At 40.1% G+C, this 26,786-nt stretch overlaps 1 protein-coding gene across 1 annotated transcript in view; it reads right to left on the bottom strand.

Annotated features, from left to right (window-relative positions):
• Nucleotides 1-25,181, bottom strand: part of LOC126272843 (transcription factor GAGA-like) — a 100,815-nt gene extending 75,634 nt beyond the window's left edge. Inside the window, exon 1 of the mRNA XM_049976046.1 lies at nucleotides 24,480-25,181. Within this exon, the coding sequence (XP_049832003.1) occupies nucleotides 24,480-24,665 (186 nt within the window). The 5' untranslated portion in view covers nucleotides 24,666-25,181. The remainder of the gene's footprint in view (nucleotides 1-24,479) is intronic.
• Between the last annotated feature and the right edge of the window lie 1,605 nt (nucleotides 25,182-26,786).

The raw sequence follows: 26,786 nt of genomic DNA, 5'->3' as shown, positions 1-26,786 counted from the left end.
GACATGCAGGAATATATCGTGCTTGCTTGTAATTCTCTTCTGCAGGCAATACTGGAAGCAACAAATAATTTTTTCATTCAACGTGTGCACCAGCGTATCAGCGTCCAGCATCACCACTTTGACAACCTTTGAATGTTCTACCTCTGGGCAATGGTACAGGAGAGTCAAAGTCAATTTTGTGTTATGTTTTTACTTGGTTTTCATTTGTTTTCTGACAACTCCAGCAAGTGGATGAGTTTGCGATCCCGGGCTCAAAGTCAATGTTGTGTTAATAATGTTGTGTTTCAGTGAATAGTACACTGTGATACATTTTTGAACAGGTCTTTAGGAAAGGAAATGAATTACTGAATAAAAAGTACAGTGTGCCATTTAAAAAAGTCATACCACTGTTCAATCTTTGTACAAAACAAAGCTACAATGAAGGCAGTCATGCTGATTGATGCCTCCCTGATGGCTAAAGAACATTTGCTTGAAACGTTTTGTAATTTGCATCTGGACAAACAGTTATTTAAGGTGGTCAAGATAAATGGGACACTCTGCATATTACATAATTAAGATCATACAGAAATCTGGAGTGTGAATTCTACTCATACTTGGGCAGTTTTTTTCCCCTGGATGTCTCACTTTCCACACAGACATGAAAATCCATAAGTTCTCCCGGGCTGTATCTAAATGGCCGGTGTCTGGTGTTGTAATGCTCTCAGTCTTCCTCCTGAGTGTCCAAGATGCCCAAGTGAGCCAGCTGCCTTGATTCTTCTCTCCAGGTGATGAGGCTTTTCGCTTTGTCATCTTAAATATTGTAGCTGAAAGAGGAACAGTGTTCCACAGTCACTTTGACCTCATGACTGGGGAGCCTTTAGTGCCTTGCTTCGCTGTTTTGTATGCCAATGTCACAACAGGCAATACTGTATCCTGATCTCTGTGTTTGACATCAATGTATGTCTAGAGGATAACTACTAACACCTTACTGAAGTGTTCTGTGAGGCCATTCATGTGTCGATGGTAGGAAGCTGTCAACCTGTGGATGATGTTGCTACATGAAAGTACCTCTGCTACTTGTCTCAACTGAAAAACTTCTGCATGATTAGAGGCCATCGTAAGGGGTGCTCCATGCTTCAAAATGGTACTTTCTACAAGGAACTTCGCAATTACTGGGGCTTCGGCAGTTAGTACAGCTTTGGCGACAGGATAGTCAATGCAAACTATTATCCATTGATTCCTGTTTGCCAACTTTGGGAAACTCCCAAAGACACTGATTCCAGTTCTGTGGAATGGCGCCACTGCGGGTGGAATTGGTTCCACGTGCCCCGAGGTAATTCTAATATATGTTTCCATCACTGACATTCCTTACTGTGGTTCACATAGTGTCTTACCATTAAGTAGAGATCTGCGCAGTGATACCAATGCCTGATTCTGTCCAGATTCTTCAAAAAACCCAGGTGACCAAATGTTGGGGCATCATGGAAATACTTCAGGATAACTGGCCAGATATGAGTTGGGATGATGAACAACCATTACCATCCCACTGGAACACAGTTACTCTTATATGATGCTCCATTTACTAATTGCAATTTCCGGTTTCTCCTCCTTCAAGGCTTCTAAGGTTTTCAGCAGTGCTTTATCTTCCCTCTGTTCAGCATCAATGTAATTTAATGTGGTGAAGACCCAGATTTCATCCATGATGCTAGGTTCCACTAAATGGTTCCCTGAAAGGCAGTCAGTGTGCTTGATTTTCATCCACTTTTGTTTATCACTGTGATGTCTTGCTTCTGAAGCCTCAGTGTCCATTCAACAGTTGACTCAATGGATCCTTCAGACTAGTCAGCTAGCAGAGAGAATGGTGGTCCATCACAACAATGAATACTTTCCCAAATAAATATAGCCATAACTCGTTGATAGCCTAAACAATTGCGCGACATTTGTTCTCAGTTGTAGATCAGTTCATCTCAGACGTGGAGACTAATCTGAAACGATTAGTTATTACCTTTTTGGCACCTTTCTGACTCTGCACTAGAACTGCATCTACCCCATAACTGCTAGTGTGGGTGGAAGTTCTGTCCTATCTTTCTTGTCATACAATGCTAGGACTGGAGAAGATGTCAGTGTTGCCTTAAGAACAAGAAAGGATCCATATTGCAATGACTTCCAGGAAAATTTGACATCTCCCTGCAGTATTTCTTGCAAGTGACATGCCTCGGTACAGAATTCCTTTATGAATCGCCAGTAGTATGAGCACATCCTGAGAAAACTTCTCACATCATGAATGTGACAAGGAACTAGAAAATCTGTGACTACTCTTATTTTCTGTGGATCAGAATGGACTTCATCACCATTCACTAGATATCCTAAGTTCTCTACTTTTTTGGTAACAAAAAGATACTTTTTCATATTCATACAGAGTCCTGCTGTCCGAAAACAGTTCAACACTGTTCTCAGGTGACCTAGATGTTCTTCAAACACCTTCGAAGAAATGACAATGTCATCAAGACAGTGATGACATATCATCCATTTAAGGTGTCGAACGAGGTTGTTCAAAGGTGGTCGGAGCATTATGCATGCAAATGGCATAACTTTAAGCCCAAAGAGGCCATTAGTAGTAATGAAGATGTCTTTTCCTCATCAACTTCGATTTGCCAGTAGCCTTTCCATAGCTGAGAAATAAGTTGGTCCTTTCAAGCAGTCTAGGCAGTTCTCTCTGTGTGGCGCTGCACGGACACCTTTCTTTACGATTTTATCCACTTATTGGTAGTCGACACAGAAAAGCCATGTGCCATCCTTCTTCTTCAGAAGGCCTAAAGGACAGGACCGACCAACGATTCTCAGAAGATTCAGTGACGTCATCTTGCAGCATCTTCTCCATTTCCTCCTCAGCCGGTCACATTCTATGTGAGAACTGGCTAAATGGTGGATGATCACCAATGTTGATACAGTGTTTTACAATGGGCTGCTTTGTCTGTATTTTCTCCAACCTAGATCTGACAGCGTCCAAAAATTGACACAAAACAAGTATCACTCACTGACATTGTTCCTCAGTCAGATCATACAGGCAGTACTATAGTAGCTCCCTCGCCTGCACTGTCTGTAGTGGTAGTGGAACACGATTCTTCATTGATGACACATTGGCTGTTCATGACAATTAGTGATCCAAAGTCATCCTTGACAATCTACAATGCTTATGATTGTTGCTGACGTGTCAGTTTCTTTTGTGAGCCTGAGAAGCTTCAGTTGACAAAAGCTTCACAGTTTAACTGAGCATCTCAATTTATGACTAGAACTCAACTTGTTGATGACAGTGGGTTAAAAACATCTTCAACAGCAATATTTGTTATTTGTGCTTGTGATAATAGCTTAAGCTCTAAGCTCCCACAGTTTATGACTGTTTGTGATACCTGCAGGAACTCTCATCCACAAACTGCATCATGGCTACATTTTGTTAAAACAACAAACTTTAAGGACTGTCACTGAAGGTTATTCTTGTAATATATGTTCCTACAGGCTGGACATATTTGCCATTTGACACCTTCAGCACAATCGCTTTCACATCAAGAGACTTAATATTCTTTATTTGGCGACGATAAGCACTCAAAATTACAGAAAAAGAAGCCCCTGAATCAACTAGTATGGTGGCCTCACCTCAATCGATAGTCAATTCGCATACTTTTCCAGAAATCGGTGACTAAGAGAGTGGCTGGTACCTAGATGCAGCAATGGGAATGGCCACAGTGTGTTCATAAACAACCCTGTCCCGGGTACAGCAATGAGTTCCGTCCCACAGGTCAACTACGATCATCTACAGTTGATGATGGTTAAGAGCTGAAAAGGAACACGCTACTTGGTTAACACTCTCTTGATTCACAGAAAAATGAAGCAAAAAGATATGAAACAAGAAAAGGAGAATTTTCAGCTCCAGGTTCTGTCACCATGTCATTGAGGTTGAAAATGTGCATGACAGTATCTTTACCAGAAAAATTAAAAGTGACATAAAACCCAGGAGCTAAGGACTGTAGCAGGTCTCTGAAGGATACACCACAAATGGTTACCATAGTCAGTACAACTCCAGTGGGGTGAGAAACTAACATGGGGGAGAAAATACATACTGTTCAGACTAGAGACAAATTAGCTTAAACAGCTGAATAAATAACACCCCTAAATAAAAGTTTGGAAATGAACAACAGTGACAACTGAGAAATAGACTGAGACCACTTAGGACACAGATCACATCCATTCACAACAACTGCAGATACTGAATGTAGAGGTGCATTAAATTTTGTTATAAAATCCATTTCCTCTCAGGAAATGTAGGATTCTGATAACTGCTAACCTATAATTCATAAATGCCCAGGAGAATATAGGCGATTCAGTGAGAATATAGGCGATTGTGAGAGGACTACCACAGCACAGCTCCATCGAGGGGAGTCCTTTTGACCCAGAAGGGACTCATGGGTAAATCTGATGTGACTGACACAGTCAGCACAGAACGATTGTATCTTTCCAAGAGGCCTGAAAAAAAGTATGCTGTGCCTTGGTGGCATGGCTTGATTGCATTGATAAGGTTGTGACAGCCTGACATTCCATATCCCAAGTTTTCAAAATGCAATGTCACAGTTGCAACAAGTAGTCTGTGACTGCTACTCTGAATTTGACTTTGTCTCATGTGGTTGTTTTTTTTTTTTTAGTTTATTTGTCAGTGAGTTCATTTCCCAAAATACCCACATGGTTTGGTGTCCAGATGAATGTTACTGTTGTACTGGAGCTGTGGAGATTAACTGGCAAGTCTTTGCTGTTAAGTGACTCAAATATCTTGATGTAGCTCTGAGATACGCCTTGCAAGCAGTTCATGCGGTTGCCACAAACCAGGAAGACTTTTGTGCCAAGAGTTCTAATGTTCTGCAGAGCCAATAATACTGTGACTGACTCTGTAGTGTTCACACTGCAAGCATTCGGCTGAGAATACCTCTCATGGCCCCTTACATGTGCAAAGGCAAAACTGACCCTGTCACTCTCATACATGTCAAATTTGGGTAGTTACGGAGAACCGAATGGTACAGATGTCTGAGAATGGTAGGATCAGCATTTTTCACAGGGCCACAAAAGACATCCATCTGAATCATAGGACAGGGTACATACCACGAGGGATGCTGGGTGGGAACCCTATGAACACAGAGAAGAGGGGGCAGTGTGAGATCCTTGCATAGAGGTTCAAATTGTATCTCAACTGATCAACCCATTTTTGGAAACAGTCTGAACTGATAGTTGTGAATTAAAGTCAAGTAACACGGATGGGTAGGTATCTGACAGACTGTGGCTGCACAGCTTGCCAAGCTTTGCTGGTAGCTGACCCTTAGTCGAGAGATATCAGCTTCCACCAGTAAGCTTTCTACAGGGCTCGTATGGAAAACTCTAGCTGCCATCTGCACACCACTGTGATGGACAGGGTCTAACCAGTTCAGTATTGATTATGCTGCTTACCTGTAAGCAACACACCCATAATCCAGGCAAAATAAAATAAGAGCTTTGTAGAATCACAGAAGAAATGTGCATTCTGTGGCCCAGGAAGTGCTGCTGAGAAATCAGAGGGTATTAAGTTTCCTCAGGCCTTTTTCCTTGATATGTTTTTAATTTTCATACTGATTTGTTGTGTTCCCAATTTCTCATTTATTTTAGCTGGGAACTTGTCAAGTAACTCTGAACTAGGGCACGTGACTGCACCATGAAGCAGGGAGAAATTGGCAAAAGGTTTCATGAAAATTATTTTTGAGTCTTAAATGATATTGTACAAATCATTATATACTTGAAATTGATTTTTATTATCAGCAACAAAAACACATTAGGTATAACTGTATTAAAAATGTAAATGTCTTGTGACTAGGGTCTCCCATCGGGTAGACCATTCACCAGGTGCACGTCTTTCGATTTGATGCCACTTCAGCGACTTGCACATCGATGGGGATGATTTGATGATGATTAGGACAACACAACACCCAGTCCCCGAGTGGAGAAAATCTCCTACCCAGCTGGGAACCAAACCCGGGCCCTTAGGATTGACACTCTGTCGCGCTGACCACTCAGCTAGCAGGGGCAGACATAACTGTATTGAGAGTCAGTGTAAGAATTACAACACACTTACACCTCTTCAAGAAATGCGGTTACTTATTTGCCACAACATTCTTACAACTTGCTTTTGCTGGATAAATACTTTATTTGCTTTGGGTACATTGGCCAGAAGATAATCCCGTAAGTTGGTAATTTACACTGAACAGCCAAAGAAATTGCTACACCTGCCAAATATTATGTAGGGCTCCTGTCAACACACAGAAGTGCCACAGCACGACATGGCATGGGGTCGACTAATGTCTGAAATAGTGTTGGTGGGAATTGACACCATGAATCCTGCAGGGTTGTCCATAAATGCAAAAGAGTATGAGGGGGTGGAGATGTCTGTTAAAAAGCATATTGCAAAGCAACCCATATATGCTCAATAATGTTCATGTCTGGGGAGTTTGGTGGCTAGTGGAAGTGTTTAAACTCAGAAGAGTGTTCCTTGAGCCACCCTGTAGCAATTATGGACATGTGGGATGTCTCACTGTCCAGCAGAAATTGCCCAAGTCTGTAGGAATGCAAAATGGACATGAACAGATGCAGGTGAACAGACAGGCTGCTTACGTACATGTCACCAGTCAGAGTCAAATCTAGACATGTTAGGGGTCCCATATTACACAACTACAGATGCCCCTCACCATTACACAGCCTCCACCAGCTTGAACAGTCCACTGGTGACATGCAGAGTCCATGGATTCATGAGGTTGTCTCCATACCAATATACGTCCATCCGCTCGATACAATTTGAAACGAAACTCGTCCAACCAGGCACCATGTTTCCAGTTGTCAAAAGACCAATGGTGGGTTTGCCAGGCCTAGCATTGAAATCTGCAGCAATTTGCAGGATTACACTTCTGTCACGTTGAGCGATTCTCTTCAGTGTTCATTGGTCCCATTCTTGCAGGATCTTTTTCTGGCTGCAGCAATGTCGGAGATTTGATGTTGTACCAGATTCCTGATATGGTTGTACGGAAAATCCGCACTTCATCGCTACCTTGGAGATGCCTTAAATCTTGATAGCCTGTCATGTAGCAGCAGTAACTGATCTAACCGGACACTTGTCTTACATAGGCCCTGCTCACTGCAGCACCGCATTCTGCCCATTTACATATCTCTGTATTTGGATGTGTGTGCCTATACCAGTTTCTCTGGCACTTCAGTGTAGTACTGGCACCTAGCAGAAAGACTTGTAACCTAATTTGCAAACAAATGAACAAAGTTCCTGTGACATCTCACCTTTGAACATTGGCAAGGACAAGGGCTGCCACTAAAACTTCACCAAAGTATTCACTGTGATTTACTTTGTGTAGGTGTGGGGAAAATCTCTTCCACCAATGAAAGGTTATTCGTAAATGGAGTACCCCAGAAGATACCAATTCATTTGGAACATTCAAAAATCTAGCTCAGGTATCACGCATGTCAGTGACTACTCAGAACGATGAAGCCCATAAATCTGGGGCATAGAACCTCATACAGTCAGTGGGTAACACTAAGGAGAGATCTGCAATGCAAACCTTACACCACATTCTAGTGTGGCCAAGTCTAAAGCTTTTTTCCAGCATTTAGTGTCCCTATCACAGAGAGATAACTGCAGGTAACTAATGAATTTAGAGACATCATATTAAGTTGTTACAGACCAAACGAAACTGTAAGACACATTCTTGTGGAAATTAAGTGGGAAAGCAGACACTGTTCTTGTAAAACATTGTTGTTGTCATGATCTTCACTCTTATGACTGGTTTGATGTAGTTCTCCATGCCAGTCTATCCTGTGCAAGCTTTTTCATCTCTAAATAACTAATGCATCCTACATCCATTTGCACATGGTTACTAAAGTCAATAATAATATCATCAATAATTTTAACCCCTCCATACTTCCATCCAATATCAAACTCGCATATCTTTGATGCCTAAAGTTGCGCACTGGCAACCCACCCCTTATTTGGTCAAGTTGTCCCATAAATTTCTTTCTTCCTCAATTCGATCCAGTAATGCCGCGTTACTTATACAAACCACCCATCTAATCCAACATTCTTCTGTAGCCCCACATTTCAAAAGCTTCTATTCTCATTTTGTCTAAACTGTTAACATTATTTCACTTCCACATAACACTAAACTCCTCACAATTATCTTCAGAAAAGATTTCCCCAACATTTCAACTTGTATTTTATGTTACAAAATTTCTCTCTTGCTGAAAATGTTTTATTCCTATTGCCGATGTGCACTATACCCCCTTCACTTTGATCATCGTTAGTTATTCTGCTGCCCAAATAGCAAAACGCATCTACTACTTTTAGTGTGTGTTTTCCTAAACTAAGTTCCCCATAATTTCCTGATTGAATTCAGCAACACTCCATTAGGATGTTTTATTTTTGTTGATATTCATCTTATAGTCCCTCTTCATGACATTATCAATTCCATTCAACTGATCTTCAAAGCCCTTTGCTGATGTCATCTTTCTCAATTTGAAAGGTTACGTTTCCCTTATTTCTCATATTACAAATTTCTCCTTTGTTTCCTTCTGATTTTCCCTGAAGTTACCTTCGATTCATATCTCCTGTTCCTCTGCACAAATTTGCATCAGTGTTTTTCAACTATGGTCTGTAAGTCACACCAGTCAGCCCCTATTTCTTTCGAACAGGGATTAACACATTTTTTTCTGCTTAGCTTGATTAGTTTTTATATTTCCTCCTTTCCAAGGATCTCTACAGGATCTGTAACGATAATGCTACACCTCATTTTTTTAAAAAAATATATTCAGTGTCAAAGCATCATTCAGTTTTATGATGCTTGAGGGCAGTGACACTGTGATGTCTTTCTGGTGTCCATGGTAGTTCACATTTCGTCGTACTTGAAGACTGGTGGAGAGAGTGTGGAGGCCTCTCAAATTTTGAAACCATTAAATGTAAGTTGAGAAATCTAAGGAATGGGTGAATGTACAAACCAGTAAGGAAGGAACAATCATTGTAAATAATTGTTTGTACTAATGAACACTACGGATTCCTCACTTTTTCTCATCGCAAATGATTAATAGTATATTTCTGCGTGTTCTGGCAAGTTCTTGTTTCCATTTTATGCATCATATTTTCACGACCAAACCAGCCGTTTTCTTCTGGTCCTGCAACTTTTGTAGTTACGTGCACTTACTGCCTGGAATCCAACCAGACGATGAACTACTATTGGTCCCACTACACTATCTATATCCAAGTTTGATTCTTGACGCCCACCACATCCTATGATCTTTTTTTATTTTTCAGAACTTGTACTGAAATTTTGTTAAATATATTCTCTCAGTGTTTTTGAACTGTGGTGGATGTGATGGCTGATGAGATTTTCATAAATTAAGTGCTGGACTCCAAGCATTATTTTAAGTCAAACCACCATCCCTGTTTACTAGGTTTCTTACATCTTTATTTTGACAGAGTCCTTACTTATGGTGCACATCAAATTTGATGTTTGTGCCTCATTACTGGTCTCATCATATTTCATTTCTAGATCACATTCAAGGCTGTGCTTGCATACAGCTGATCTGCTTGATAGTTCCAGTCAAGTTTGTCATTGTACTTAGCATCTGTTCTTGAGCCACAAAAGACAAGCTGCATTCGCATGGAATGTGACACATACCTGGCTTTTGGAGAACATTGCAAAGAATACTTTTTATGTTAGCTTAAGGGAGCAAAATACAATGGATGCTATGTTTTCATAAAACTACCAATCTTTCCAGCATAAGTTGAGAATCTATTTTTGGCTTATCTTCCTTAGTTTCAATCTCTGCCTCTTTCTCACAGTTTCTTAATTTTGAACATCATTCATTCAGTTTGCTGATCTGAGAATCTACTCCTTCAGAATACTACTCTTAGGTGCAAATTTTCTGGCGAGGCTCTCCTTGTCTGAAAGTGCTCAAGCTCTATGTTCCTTACCGACATGTCAGTATAGAAATGGGGATTAGCGATTATGATTCATTATAGCAATTATGGTTACTACAGTTAATACATCAATCAAGAAGGCTAGGACAGTGTTTGTGCTAGTTAGAGCAGATAAGCAGTTATTAACATCTCACTTAGACAGTGAACTGGCATCACTTGGTTCCAGTAAGATGGATGTAGAGGAATTATGGGCACAGTTTAATCAGATTGTAAATAGTGGTCTGGAGAGTTACATGCCTAGTAAGTGGATGAAGGATGGAAAAGACCTACCATTGTTTAATAACGAAATTCACCAGATGCTGAGAAAGCAGAGTGCAAAAAGCAGAGGCAGTTGCACTCTAGGTTCAAAAGGGGATGCACAAATGACACCAAGTGAAGGCTAGAAGTCTGTGAAAAGATCTATGCGTGAAGCATACAGCAACTACCACTGTCACACCTTAGCAAAAGGTAGCAGAGACCACTAGAAAATTCTGGTCATATGTAAATCACTAAGCAGGACTAAGGCTTCCATTTATTCACTTGTTGACCAGTCCTATGTAGCAGTTGAAGATAGTGAAACAAAAGCTAAAGTTTTAAATTTCACATTCAAGAAGTTGTTCACACAGGAGAACAGTACAAACATACCTTCATTTGACCATCAGACAGACTCCCGTATGGACGACATAGAAATGAGGGCACCTGGCATAGAGAAACAACTGAACGATTTGAAAACAAATAAATCACCAGGTCCGGATGGAATCCCAGTTTGATTTTACAAATAATACTTTACGGCATTGACACCTGACCTAGGTTGCCTTTATTGTGAATCTATCACCCACCACAGTGTCCCAAGTGACTGTAGAAAAGGCGGAAGTGACAAAATAGTGTAAGAAAGGTAAAAGAACGGAACCGCAAAATTACAGACCAATATCCCTAACTTCTGTCGATAAAATTTTTTCTGGGTTTGTGACCACATTGTCAATATGTAAACCAACCAACGTTTCAACCACTGCTGCAAGTGACCTCCTTCAGGGTGTTTTGTTTACTGTAAACAAAACACCCTGAACATCATCACTTGGAATAGTGACTGAAATGTCAGTTTTTTTACATACTGACAATGTTGTCTTAAATGCAGAAAAATTTTATTGGCTGTTACAATGGCCGTGGAAGCCTACGTTTATATCCCTAACTTCTGTTTGTTGCAGAATCCATGAACATATGCTCATTTGAATATAATAAACTTTGTTGGTTTTAGACGGCATCACTCATGCGAAACTCAACAGGCTCCTTCTCACAAGATATACTGAGAACTATTGATGAAGGGCAACAGGCAGATTCAATATTTCTAGATTTCCGGAAAACATTTGACATTGTGCCCCATTGTAGGCTGTTAATGAAGGTTCAAGCATATGGAATAAGTTCACAGATATGTGAGTAGCTCGAAGATATCTTAAATAATATAAACCAGTATCTTGTCCTTGACAGTGAATGTTCATCAGAGACAAGAGTATCATCAGGAGTGCCCCAGTGAAGTGTTCTCTCTCTCTCTCTCTCTCTCTCTCTCTCTCTCTCTCTCTCTCAAAGAAACTTCCACATGGGAAAAATATATTAAAAACAAAGATTCCAAGACTTACCAAGCGGGAAAGCGCTGGTAGATAGGCACAATAAATAAAACACACAAACACAGAATTTCTAGCTTTCGCAACCGACAGTTGCTTCTTCAGGAAAGAGGGAAGGAGAGGGAAAGACGAAAGGATGTGGGTTTTAAGGGAGAGGGTAAGGAGTCATTCCAATCCCGGGAGCGGAAAGACTTCCCTTAGGTGGAAAAAAGGACAGGTGTACACTCGCGCACACACACACATATCCATCCGCACATACACAAGCAACCGTCGGTTGCGAAAGCTAGAAATTCTGCGTGTGTGTGTTTTATTTATTGTGCCTATCTACCGGCGCTTTCCCGCTTGGTAAGTCTTGGAATCTTTGTTTTTTTTTTTTTTTGTGGACAGGTTGGGCAGCAGTCTGTGATTGTTTGCTGATGATGATGTGGTGCATGGTAAGGTGTCGAAGTTGAGTGAGTGTAGGAAGATACAAGGTGACTTAGACAAAATTTCTAGTTTGTATGGTGAATGGCAGCTAGTCCTAAACGTGGAAAAATGTAAGTTAATGCAGATGAGTATGAAGAACAAACCTGTAATGTTCATATTCAGTATTACTAGTGTCCTGCTTGACATAGTCAAGTCATTTAAATATCTGGGCATAACACTGCAAAGCGAAATGAGGTGGAATGAGCATGTGAAAACAGTGGTAGTGAAGGGTGAATGGTAGACTTTGGTTTATTGGAAGAATTTTTGGAAAGAGTGGTTCACTTGTAAAGGAGATCACATATATGACATTGTGCAACCTCTTCTTGAGTACCACTTAAGTGATTGGGACCCGTACCAGGTAGGATTGAAATAAGACATCAAAACAATTCAGAGGCAGACAGTTAGATTTGTTACCAGTAGGTTCGAACAACACGTAAGTGTTACGGAGGTGCTTCAGGAACTCAAATGGGAATTATTGGAGTGAAGGTGATGTTCTTTTTGAGAAACACTATCAAGAAAATTTAGACAACTGGCATTTGAAGCTGACTGCCAAACAATTCTACTGCTGCCAACATACATCACGTGTAAGGACCACAAAGATAAGATATGAGAAATTAGGGTTCGTACAGAGGCATACAGTCATTTTTCCCTCGCTCAATTTGCGAGTAGAACAGGAGGGGGAAATGACTAGAAGTGGCACATGGTAACCTCCACCACACACTGTATGGTGGCTCACAGAGTGTCTACCTAGATGTAGATATTCTAGCACTGAATTTCTTTGTGATGGATGATGATGGCTTGAGGTGTGGAGACAGAGGTCAGTGTGTGTAGATTTTCTATACACACTGTGGTCCAGGGTACTCTTTTTTTCTCTTAAATAAAACATCTAGCAAAATAGTTGGCCCTCTTCTTCAAGTTCCATTGTGTATTTTACTGGTGCTGACATAAAATATTTATACCAAGTGATCTATCATCAAAGGAAATTCATCCAACATTGGAGAAGGTTTAAAGGGAATTTATTACTTGTTTTCAACAGCTATGAAATAAATATGCATAGATCTGTAGTTACACTTCCTAGTTCACTTAAAAGGCATACAGCAGCAGGAGAAGAATGACTTTTGCTGATTACAAAGTATGCACAATGCATTTTGGAATTATTTCCATCTTCAGAAATCCGAGTGCATAGGTAGCACACAGACAAGAGCATTACCAGTTGTGAGAGTACTGTAATTTTAGATGAAAGACTACGTGGGACTCCTACATGACTTTATTTGTTAAGAAATAGCTGACTTATTTCAAAATGCCATCCCACTCCTGAAGAAAGTCACAAACTGTAACCAAAGATGAACATGTTGAGAATGTGCATCATGTGATAGTAAGACAAATGGGAACTTAAGTTGTAGCTAACAACTGATGCCACAGGTGAACCAGAAGGAAGATCATGGTACACACTAGCTGAAGAATTAAGTGTGATACAGTTTTATGCAAAGTAGGTGCTCAATTTGTTGAATGTTGACTATTTAAACCTTCTCCAACATTGGATGAATTTACATTGTTGATAAGTTAGCTGTTACACAAAGATTTTATGTCGGCATGGTATTCCAGTTTAACCTCAAAACACAAAACATGACTACTTCAAAAAAGAAACTGCACCAAAGATTAAGTTTATTTTTGATTTGTATTACTGTACAACATGTACCAAAATAAGACTGAAAAAAATTTTCTCCTTGTTGTCATATGTCTGTATTTAGAATATGTTTTGCAATTCTAGTATAATGTAAATTTCAGAAGAGAAACAGATTTCAAACTATGAGAATAATGGGGACTATGAGAAAGGTCCAGGCTGGACCTCTGCTCAACTACTGCAACATGATTACTGTAGTCCAGCCTTCATCTGCCTCTACAAGTTTTTACCGCCTACACTTTCCTACATTTGCAAATTAACTATTCCCTGGCATCTCTGGATGTCCTACCAACCTACTAATTCTTTTAATCAAGTTGCACCACACATTTCTTCTCTCTCTCATTAAATTCAGTATTTCTTCACTAGTTATCCAGCTTACCCATATAATCTTCAGGATCTTTCGACAACAACACATTACAAAGTTTTATCCAATTGGATAAAAAGTTAAAATGGATACAAATAGATACATTAATCAAGACACTCAGTTCAAAATGCTTTGCTTTCAGGAGCTGTGATGACATAAAGCTAAGAGTGTAGGATTATTCTTCATATTTTCACTTCCTATTGTCTTCTGGAATTATCTTTTGGTGCAACGCACGAAAAGTAAATAAGGTATTTATTCAGCATGAATGAGCAGTTGTTTAGACTACTGCAACCTTGCAGAAGCGTTCTTAAGGACCTTGGCATTCGTATGCACACTTCACAGTTTATTTAGTCCCTAATGCTTTCTAATAATGATGATAAAATCTGTTTCTGCTGAACTGCGATCTATACAACCACAATAGAAAACAAAACAAAAAATGATCATAAAAAGCAGCCTTTAACAGCTAGCATTTGTACCATTGATGAACTTTGTTTTATGGACATTACGCTGTGTTACAAGGCATATTACTGTGCCTAAAGCCTCAGTTCCTAAGGCACTCCTACGCAGTGATCTGATGACGCCATGACCACACCACTGAGTGGATACAAGTAAACAGTTCAGTTTGATGATCTGGTTTAAGTTTAAAAATGCTAGCTGAGTCTTTGTAGCCTTTGATGTTGCCAGCATTAGGAAACAACACACAAGGTTCAGAAATAGGCGTATGAGCATGGCATAATGTCCATAAAACAAAAATCATCCACTGCAGCCTAATGTAGTTTCAGAGAGGAATTTCTTCTGATGTAAAAGTATTCAATAAGCTCTCATTAACACAAAGCAATGAATTAGACCTTACCAATTCAAAATAAAAATAAAAACATACTTCATTAGCAAGTCCTTCGACAAATTATTTGATTATCTAGAATCAAGGAATGGAAATTCCTGTTAGCTACATAGCAACTTGGAGTGTTCATTTTAAAGCTGCACAACAGATAGTAACATACTGCAAACAGTTCTATGTTCTTACAGAAGTAAGAAACTACTTTATTTGAAGAACTTAAATGTAACCAAGAAAATATTTAGCTACTAACAGAAGATTTACAGCAGCTATTTAATATAAATGAGGAAGCAGCTGCTTTATTCACAACAGAAGTTTCACCGCTAATCTTGAAAGTTACACTTAGCGGCACCAGCACATATAATATTAAGTAGTATCATAACAATTATTAAGTTTATATGATGTGCTTGTCCTTTGTTATTGCATACCTCGGCTCGTTCCATGTCCCTGCAGATTTTTCTTTATGGAATTTATGGAACACAAAGAATAAATGAGAATTAACAATCAGAGTGAGGAGCATCTGTGATGATGATGATGATGATGATAGGTTTGTGGGGTGCTCAACTGTGTGGTCAGCAGTGCCCATACAAAGTCCCAATTTTTACACAGCCCAATTTTTACACAATCCAAATTAGTCACAGTTACAAATGATGATTATGTTGCTACTGATGATGATGATGAAATGATGAGGACAATACAAACATCCAGTCCCTGGGCAAGGAGGAGCAACTGTATCACCCACAGCAACTCTTCAGAGTAAAACAAGTGTTTGCTGCATCTAGTGAGTGAATGGACACAATAAAGCATACTGATACAAAAAGGTTTATCATTACAACACAAATTTACCACGAGGAGGATACCAAACTGCCTTCACCAGCTTTACCAGCGTCTTGCCACGACTCCAAGGAGATGATCTCTCTTCAGTTTCCTTTATTCCATTTCACACAGTTAAATGTAATACACCGCTGGAAAAAAAATTGCAACATCCATAGGGGCAAAGTCAAGTGATCTGACAGGGATCTCAACAAATTCAGACCAAATGAAACACACGTCACAGTAAAGGATGTCAAAACAGTTGCTTCAATGCATAGTGCACTTCCTTCTCTTACAGCAATGCAGCCATGTATTCTCAAGTGCAAAAAATCTTATGGTGTTAAATGGCATCCTGCGACAGATTGTCCCAAACATCTTGCTCCTTTCGTTGCAATTCGGCAACGCTTCTGACATGCTCTGGAGAACAAGTAAGTTCCTGCTTCATCAAGTCCCATACATTTGTAAGTGGAAAGAGATCTGGTTTTCTTGCTGGCCATGACAGTAGTTGTACACCACAAGGATCATGTTGCATAGCAGCAGCTGTATGTGAACATTTGGTGTCCTTCTGAAAAAGCACATCATCTCCTGTCAAATGAATGCAGTAATTTAGCACAGGAATAAGAACATGTGCAATGTATCAGGTGTTTGTTACTTTACCTCGCAAAAACACCAGATGTGATCACGAGTTGTAAAATGCCCCCCCCCCTCCCCCTACCCACACAATGAAGCCTGAGGTGGAACCTGTGTGTCATGAGCAAATGCTCTCTGGAATAGGTCACTGACCAGGTCTACACCCTATGAATGTATGTCCATCACTCACACACAGACAGATCCTACAATCATCACTGAAGACAACACAGCACCATTCCAACCTTCAGTTGACTCCTTTCCTGTAAAGGCATTCATGATCTTAGCTCTTCTGCAAGTCGACAGTTCCTAACGATAATTTGGTGACAGCCACTGCAATACGTGCACAAATTTCTTCCCTGGATGAAGATTAGTCAGCCACTGTGGCTCGGACAATGTGTCGATCTTGACGTGTGTCTGTCCTACACAGCCATCAAGAACCTGGTCTACAGGTCAAGTAATGTTCCACAGAGCACAACTGTAAGCAATGACACAGCACAAATGCATTGTGCTTAACATGTGCTGCTATCCATCGATGCATCCACCCAGTTTCCCGCAGGTCCACAAAGCGACTTTGTTCAACAAGATTATTTACTTGTTGTTTTGGGCATGGTTGTACCCTAGAATGAATGCTGCAATCACTGTTCATCTCTAAATAATTCAGTACAGGTACTGTGTGGAAAGAGAGGGGGTAGGTGAGGGGGGGGGGGGGGAGGGAGCACAGATAAGCTTGAGCACCAACTGATCGATGACGAATATGACAAATCAATCACTAACAACATAGCCCCTCAGTATGCACGTATTATACCCTGGTGTCACTGAGTACAGTCCTCACAGGCACTGCCTTCTACCCTCCACGGCAGTTTACAAGGCTACATTTCCCCCAATTCTCTCAGCTCGGCCATTTCATGGCAACTTTGCACAATAAATGCTGCTTGCCTATACATTTGTGGAAGTTGCAACACCAAGAAGGAATAACAAAAGTTACATGTAATGCACACATGGCTTGCAGTGATATACACTGATCAGACAGAATATTATGACCACCTACCTAATAGGTGTTATGGCCACCTTTGGCACAGATAACAGAGGCGATGCATTGTGGCATGAAAGCAATGAGGTCTTGGTAGGTCGCTGGAGGGAGTTGGCAACACATCTGCACACACAAGTCACCTAATTCCCAAAAATTCCAGTGAGAAGGCCATGAGCTCTGACACCATGTTCAATCACATCCCAGATTTGTTCGATAGGGTTAAAGTCCAGCGAGTTGGGGGGGGGGGGGGGGGGGGGCAGCAAATCAACTGCAACTCACCACTGTGATCCTCAAACCACTCTATCACACTCTTGGTTTTGTGATATGGTGCATTATCTGGTTGAAAAATGCCACTGAAACAGGATCATCATGGAGAGGCGTATGTGGTCTGCAACCAGAGTACTATACTCCTTGACCATCATGGTGCCTTGCACGAGTGCCACTGGACCCATGGATGCCCACGTGAATGTTCCTTAGAGAATAATGGAGCCACCGTCAGCTTGTCTCCATTACCACAGAACAGGTGTCAAGGAGCTGTTCCCCTGGAAGACGACGGATTCACGCCCTTACATTGGCATGATGAAGAATGTCTTGAGATTAATTAGACCATGCAACACACTGCCACTGCATAACGTCCAGTGCCAATGGTCATTTGTATTTCAGTCGCAGTTGCCGATGTCACAGTGTTAACATTGGTACGTGCATGGGTCCCCGGCAGCGGAGGCCGTCATCAGGAGTGTTCGGTGTACTGTGTGTTCAGACACACTTTTACTCTGCCCAGCATTAAAGTCTGATGTTGGTTCCACTACAGTTCATCACCTGTCCTGTTTTACCAGTCTGCCCAGCCTACAACATCTGACATCTGTAATGAGGGGTGGGCACCAAACCCCACATCTGGATGTGGTTTCACCTCAGTTTCACTACATGTTGAAGGTACTGACCATTCGAACACCCAACAAGTCACAAAGTTTCCAAAATGCTCATGCTGATCCTCCAGGTCATCACAATCTGTCCTCGGTCAAACTCAGATTGTGTAGCTTCCCCATTCTACATATGGACAGCACACTCACTGATACTACATGCACCAACAGTCGTTCCTCACCAGGTGGTGGTGCTGCTACTGCCTAGCTGGGTTTATATCAATAGTAGGTTGGCAGTCGTAATGTTCTGGCTCATCAGTGTAAATGAAGCATCAACAGTACAGAGCAATAAAATAATATTAAATGCCCAAAATCAACAACCAGAGAAGATACTGTGGGCTGCAATGAAGGGGCTGTATATGTGATAACCTGGATTGTAACAAAATTGAAATGTGTGTCTGTGGAGTGGTAATGACAATGGCTCCTAACACTGACTGAATTTCAGCTGTATTAACTAAAAGAAATTCAACTCACTTCATCCCATCACAAGAATTCCTACCACAGTATATGAACACCCTCCAACTCACTGTCCAGTCACACTTTTAATCAAAGACTTGAACAAATACATGTTTTAGTCTAAAGTTGTGAATTATTACCTTGCCTCCTTCCTTTGCCAGTAGGCAGAATAAATAAATTACTACTATAGACTAAAACATGTACTTCTTCAGTACCAGTATTGTATTGGTCACTGTAACAAAAATGTGTCAGGATTATACAGGGTGAATCAGGAGGAAAGGAATATGCTTTGAGGGGTAGTAGTATTAGTGACTCTGAACAAAAAACTTCATATGGACGTATGTCCTATTCCGAATGGTTTCTGAGATAGGACACATTTAATATCACTTTTGTAAGTTTTTCTTGAATAACTCGAAAACTGCACCCTCCTGTTAAAACGTGCTGCAATACAAAATTAAACTATATTAAATTTGCTACAATTTGAGGTAGGTTTCCTGACTTGATATACCACAAGTGTCCCATATCAAACTGTTCGTCCAACTTGTTACCTTGAATTAGCCTATAAAAACTACATAAGCTACAGCACATGACCGTCGAGCAAGTTTTTCAACATTCTTGTGCTCTCTTCACACAAACCATTAGTTCACCAGAGAGTGCGGTTTTCGAGTTATTCAAGAAAAATGTACAAAAGTGATATTACATGTGTTCTATCTCGGAAACCATTTGGAATAGGGCATACGTCCATATGAAGTTTTCTGTTCAAAATCACGAATACTATCACCTCTCAAAGCATGTAACTTTCCTCTAGACTCACCCTGTATAAAGACTTGAACCACCTGATTAAATCACCACACTCTCAGTTTCTCCCCAACACCACCCCATCCCTACACACTAACATCCACCATGTCCACGCCTTTACTGCCACAAACCACTACTTCCCTCAATGTCCTGTCAACTCTAAAACCAACACCTCACTTCTTATACAAATGACCAACTATATCTTTACCCAGTCGACCGAAGCATCCGATCCACGGCTTTGACCCGTGATGTAAGGCTGTTGTGGTGTGTGACGTCACGATGGCATGGAATTTATCTTGTGAGAGTGGCGTGTTTATAGGTGTCATTTTGATGTGAACGGTGGTACTCTCTGGTGGTGTGTTTGTGTGTTAGGTGATGTTTTTGGGTTAGTTTGAATGTGAGGCATGTTTATAGGTGGCGTATTGTTGCGGTCGGTGGTTCTATCTGGTGGTGTGTTTATGGGTAGCGTGTTACGTGGCGTATGGGGTTCACTTGCATGGTAGCATTGCACGTGTGTGGTATTGGTAGTGACTGTGCTTTCAGCAGAATATTTTTCAGTGAGTTAACGACTTGGGTTTTGTTATGTCGACATTATTGTAGTTTTTTTTCTGTTCATCATGTGTGAATTTTGGTAAACTGCTTTCTTTTATGTCTTTGGTAGGTATGGATATGACTGACAAGGTCAACAGTTTTCGGTTGTCGGCAATGATGGGGGACAGTGCGATGTCTCTAATAAAATATCTTCAACTATTCGGATGAAGTCGTGAAGTGTTCAGTACGTTGTGAAGAAACGACGCTTACTAAAGTTCCAGCGTCTCTGACCAGGGACGGCTATATATGTGGAGATGTCGTAAAGATAACAAATCAAGGGAAGTGTTCGATTCCAATACTGTTGGTTTGTTGTGTTGTTTGAGGTAGTGGTGATTGTGGAAGTGGTTGTAGTTTTGGGTTTCATGATTTGGTATCGGTATTTTCTGACCTAAATAGGCCAAGGGAATTGTTCAATTCCAATTTGTGGGATCGGGAGCTGATGTTGAGCTATATAGGTCAAGGGAAGTGTTCGATTCCAATTTGTGGGATCAGGAACTGCTGTTGAGCTGTACAGGTCAAGGGAAGTGTCTGATTACAGAGGATATTGTGTTTAGTGGAATTTGAGAAGTTTTGTGTTGTCCTTTTCTTTTGTCATTTTGTGTGGTTTGGTATGGTGGTGTGTGACTAAATTTGTTCATATTTACTTTGTCCCCACCCAAAAACCCCCAATTTCCCATGCTTGTCCCGTTAATTTCATTAGGTTCTTTGTGGAACACGTGTGTGTTGGTTTTTCAATGTATTTTCCTGTTTGTGGTCATGTTTACGTAATAACGTCATAGGGACCATATTGGAGTCATAGTGTATGGTCGTTTCCGCCATATTTGTGATGTCATGGGTCAAAGCAGATGCGTGGAATCTGACGCTTTTGTATTTCCCTTTACTATTCCCCCTTCAAGCGAAGATATGCAAATAAACTTACATCACAGCCATGGGCAGGCACATACACCAAACTGTTTTCAGGAAACCTAGAGGAAACTGTAACAGTCACCCAATATCCTAAATCAACTCTATTGCCCAGGTAAACTGATGTTCTCTTCATATTCTGGACTAGGTTGAGGTACACTATCTTCAGTCTTCCACAGTCTCAACAATATTTCTGCTGTTTGCCGCACTTGGTCCTTTTCACAGATCAGCATACCATCCAGCTGGTGTGAGCGTATGAGAAGTGTATTTTATCACTAATTGCATTTGATGAAAATAAAATGGATCATGGCACTTGCTAGACTACAGAAACAGTGAATATACAGCTTTAACAATAAGTGGCAAGTGGGACAGTCGATGCAATTTCTGAAAGCAAGTTATCTGCATTACAAAGTTTAAGGACTGAGATAGGAACCAGGGCTTACACGACAGAAATGTGGCCATTCTGCAACATCTTAAAGTACTGAGGTGGCCAAACTGTATGCCTGATGCCGCGTGCCTGACCTTGCAGTGAAACATCAATCAGTAAGTGTGCAGCAGTCAACACATTGTGAAACAGAAATGCAAAAAGACCAGCTCCCATACACACCAAAGATGACGAAGAAAAACGGAAATTAATCTCATTGACAAGGTCATTAAAGAGGGAGCACAAGCTCAGATAAGACAAGGATAGGGAAGGAAATCGGCTATGGCTTTTTCAAAGGAACTGTCCTAGAACTTACCTTAATCAAGTGAGGGGAAATCACAGAAAGCCTAAATCTGGATGGCAAGACAGATTTGAACCTAGTTTCTACTACATGCAAGTCCAGCATTTTAATACTGCACCGTTTCGGTCCTATGAAATTTGGAAAAATATGACAACTATAGCCACAGTCTTATACAAAGAGAAGGTGTAGAGGCAATGTACCACAAAGGTGTACAGAGAAAATTTTAATATATGTTAAAGTAGCATGTCAAATTATGTTTTGGACATAAGATTGAGAACTTAAATCATAAGTTACTCTCTAAAATTCTCCCCCTCCACTCACAACAATTTAAAACGAATTGTCCAGATCTACATTTCACGCACCTTTAAATTATTAGTTTTGTGTGTGTGTGTGTGTGTGTGTGTTTTGATGGTGATTTTTTCTTTTCCTTTTTTTTTTTTAAAATCGGCTAAGCTACAGATTAGCATGTGTCACCACAACCAGGATTTTTCATCAGGCATGCCCCAGGGAAGTGTGATAGGCCTGCAGTTGTTCTCCATACATATAAACAATTTGGCGGACAGTGTGGGCAGCAATCTGTGTTTGTTTGCCGATGCTTCTGTGGTGTATGGTAAGATTTCGAAGACAAAAGACAACTTAGACAAAATTTCCAGTTGCTGTGATGAATGACTGTTAGCCCTAAATGTGCAAAAATGTAAGTTAAAGCCTATTTTTGTGTATTTCTTGAGTGTTTGGGACCCGTACCGGGTCAAACTGAAAGAAGACATCGGAACAATGCAGAGGTGGGTTGCTATATTTGTTACCGGTATGTTTGAACAACATGTTAGTGCTATGGAGATACTCTGGGAACTCAAATGGGAATTCCTGAAGGGAAGGCAGCTTTCTTTTCGAGTAAAACTACTGAGGAAATTTAGAGTTAACTCTTATTTGAAGGTGATTGCCGAATGATTCTACTGCAGCCAACATACATTCGGCTTAAGGACCACAAAGATAAGATACAAGAAATTAGGGCTCGTACAGAGGCATACAGACAGTTGTTTTTCCCTTGCTCTATTTGCAAATGGAACAGAACAGGAAATGACTGACAGTGGTACAGGGTACCCTCCGCCACACACTATACAGTGGCTTGCGGAGTATCTATGTAGATGTAGATCTCAACCAAACTGTCACTTTCCAGCTTAACCTAGACCTCAGACTATGCTACAAATCAGTATGTCACCACAACCAAGTCCTTTTGCTTTCAGGTCAGGTTTGTCAACTAATCACTGTGAAAATACACAACAAAAATATCACAGCAGCCATTAACATTACATCACTTATTAAGGCCGACAACTAGTATCAAATGTTCCTCTTGACTGAAGTATAGTAGCAATACTCTTAAAGAGTGCACACTGGCGGGCCTCAAATAGTTTCATGAGAACGTGTGAACCTGGAATTCCAAAAAAATTGGCAAAAGAAACCATTTCTCCATAATGGCATGCAAGCAGTCCCCATCTACCAACCTACTCTTTACTTATGACCACTAGAACATTACTCATATACAGTAACACTTTACAAAGGGCCTTCTGGCATATCTACGATGGTGGAATAGGTGAATTGTGAATCAACGTTTCATATGATTTGTTAAATTAAATCACAGTACTAGGGAGGTGGGAGAGTGAAGATAAGTGATCTGTTTTTATTGTCAAAAGTAATAACACATTCACTGCTTGATCATACACGCATAGGCATTGCCAAAGTCTGCGCATGGGTGGCCCATTGTAAACTTTAGCCATTGCTCTCTTGGTTACAGAGTTTTCATATCAACTGTTCCACATTTAATCAAAGATGTTATTTCCCTTAGTAACAGAATATTCTTTCAACAGGTTGACTTCCAAAAGCTCTTTAGACTAATATGTTACTGGGGTTTGCTTCAGAATGCCGTTTTCAGTACCTACCACACTTGAGGTTGGTAATTTTTTTAAATGTTGGACAAAGCATGGGTAAATTAAGAGGAAATAATAATTATTTGCATCGTAGGTTAGTAACAACTATGATGTGCAATCTATCAACTGATTTGCAAGTATTATGCGTTTTTCAGCTAATATGTGGCTACATATCATTATTTCAGCAGAGGTTTTATTTTGTATGTGTAGTTTCACATCACAAAAAATGAGGAAGTACGATAAAAAAGAATAATTGGGTAACAATTTTTTTTAATATAAAAGTTCAGTAAGAGAAAACATCTTTCATTTACTTCGATAAAGAAAATTGTCATCTTGTCAGTTTTTTTGAGCAACAGAACTGTAGTAAAAAAAAAAAAAAATATCAAACTTCCTTAATGTAATGACGTTTCAGCACAGAGCAATACTATTTTTAACTGGGGAAATGACTGTGCTGATTCCAATTGCTTTAATGTCTAGGAATTCAATACAAATTACTAGAATACAGAAGTAGGCCTGTATATAAAACATAATCGCTTACTAGGGTAATATATGAGATTACCATGCAGTCAATTTTGTCAAATTACTAATAATTTCTAGTAATCAAATTTCCACATCGATAAGATGAATGTGCATAAAGGGTGTGAATTTCTGCTATCATCCAAAAATATATATATTTTGTTTGTTTGTTAATATCACTACGATGGAGAACCATTACAACCTTCAGAAGGTCCAGAAGAAATGGGCTTGCTGCGCTGAGGACTATTTTATGTGCGGGAAAACTGCGGCCACCAGCTGCCAGCGTCACATCAACAAGATCTCCATGGCATCTCAGTAGCTGAACGGCAGATACAAGCGACGTACCAAACTCTCCCCATGACAAACTGTACAGCTGACTGCTCCCCATATTTTGTCACTGCACGTTTGAAATGTTGCGTTGGTGAACAATGTATGACTACTGTCTTTATTATTCCACAAAAAATATTCTATCTTGTCGCACACACGCAAATTAGATACTTATTTTTGCCTCTTAACAAAAATGACACACAACACCTACGAAATAAAATACTGAATAAGCAGCATAATCACAACTATTCAACACCTCGGGCTATTGCAGTTTCAGACAAGGGCACTGATGCATATCAATTTGGCTGTTTGACTTAGTTCATCAGTATATTCTACAAAAGAACAAATATTACTGTCATCTGACAGCTGAACCGCAACTAATATCGCCAGTCCTGCATACACATGTAATACAGAACGTTAATTACTGCGACATAATATCGATATGATAACGTTTGTTAATTAGCTGTGAACTACTTAGCGTACAGCACGAAGTAAATTACACTGGTTACGCGCTTAATCGATTACTCCAATTCGTACACAAAAATTATGAAAGTATAACAACTTGATTTAGTAAACTAACATTGCTGCCAACATACAACAATAATTAGGACAACAATTTTCCATGTCTTCGTTATTTTCAACAAACCGACACTGCAGTGTGCCATTATTTATAACATACATGTATAATTCTAAAAATTAAGTCTTAGTTCCCCAAAATTGATACAGAGTTATTTTTTCCATAAACGACAATTATGCAAAAAGATAAGCCTGCCGATCACAGTTGCCATAGCGGAGAGGGAATTTCAAATGTTCCCTGCTGAAATACAGAATTATAAGGGACGATCAAAAAAGTTGCCGTCTGAGTGCACTGCTGCAGCGGACATGCAATGTAGCGTGACTTCGATGCGCGTGTATAAGCATAGACATGGTATTAGTGTGGCATTTGTGTCTTCCGACATGCGTGCGGTAAATGCGGAAACGTTAACTAGGCGACATTATTATCAAACAGGGCAAATGTGCTGTTGTTCTGTTCTTAGTTATCGAATGACAGATATCGGTAGACAACCATCGGAGAATGAAAATTGCGCTTGGGGCAGAATGTCTGCCTAAAACCACGGTTATGGAATGTGGTGCTGCTGCTTTCCGATCAAAAATGCCCCCATATCCCAAAGTAAACGTAACTCCGTATTGCAATTAAGGAATGTGAGATTGCGAGTGTTCGAGGAAATTACGAAAATAATTTTGCAACAGCCGTTATTTTTATAGCTTTTTATATGGGACAAAAGAATTCTTGCTTCTGAGTGTTTAGTCTGAGAATTATTGTTACGTTTGTGAAGGGCACACATTGCTCGAGAAGTCTTCTACGAAAACCACGAGCAAATACTGGTTCCCTTAGATAAATGTACGACTGGAAGCTTTTTGTCATTCATGCTACAGGGCTTGAAGATGGCTCTATTAAGGACTGTTCTGTTATAGTAAAACCTAAATAACTTTTCGGTTTCAGGAATTTGACTTCGCTTGTGGGAACACGCAACGGACAAAATATATCCAAGTCGTCTTAAACATTTGTAATTTGTCACGAAAACAAAGCACAATAATTAAATAAATTTTAAGAAGATCCAAGAACACAAAATACCTTCAGAACATACTCCCAACAAACCTTGCCATGTCGTGACGGTCTGTTGATTCCCCTATTTGAAACGCATTGTGAAGTATTTTGAAGCGCCGTGAAATAACGGCCAGTGTGAATTACCAATGTTGCCTCAGATTAGTTTGTGGTGGTGGTGACCACGAGATGCAATGCTAAGTGTTGTGTGAAGTGCTATCTTTCTGACAGTCCGCTTTTGCTTGTTCTCTTGTAAAACCATATGTTACTCGCGACTGATGATATTAAATCACCCGTAAAGTGCAAAAGGCCAGTTAAAGCATGGCAATGGTTTTAGTTTGTGGATTGCGGTGTAGACAACAATTCAGAAATGATTGTGTAGGCATCAGTAACAGTGAGCTCGTGAACAAGACAAGAACACGAACAAACACAGCTATTCAAAGGTTGTAAGCAACAATAAACTGTGAGCATACCATTAAAATGTAGTGGCCTTATTTAATACTATTCCACTGCTGGTAGAGCCAGCAATACCTAAAGACGGCGAGCAAGTTTTTCATTTGAACATGATAGTTAATA

The sequence above is a fragment of the Schistocerca gregaria genome, chromosome 5 (assembly GCF_023897955.1).
Source record: "Schistocerca gregaria isolate iqSchGreg1 chromosome 5, iqSchGreg1.2, whole genome shotgun sequence".
NCBI classification, from domain to species: Eukaryota; Metazoa; Arthropoda; class Insecta; order Orthoptera; family Acrididae; genus Schistocerca; species Schistocerca gregaria.
Note: the sequence above shows the minus strand (reverse complement) of the source record. Positions and strands in the feature narration are given on the sequence as shown.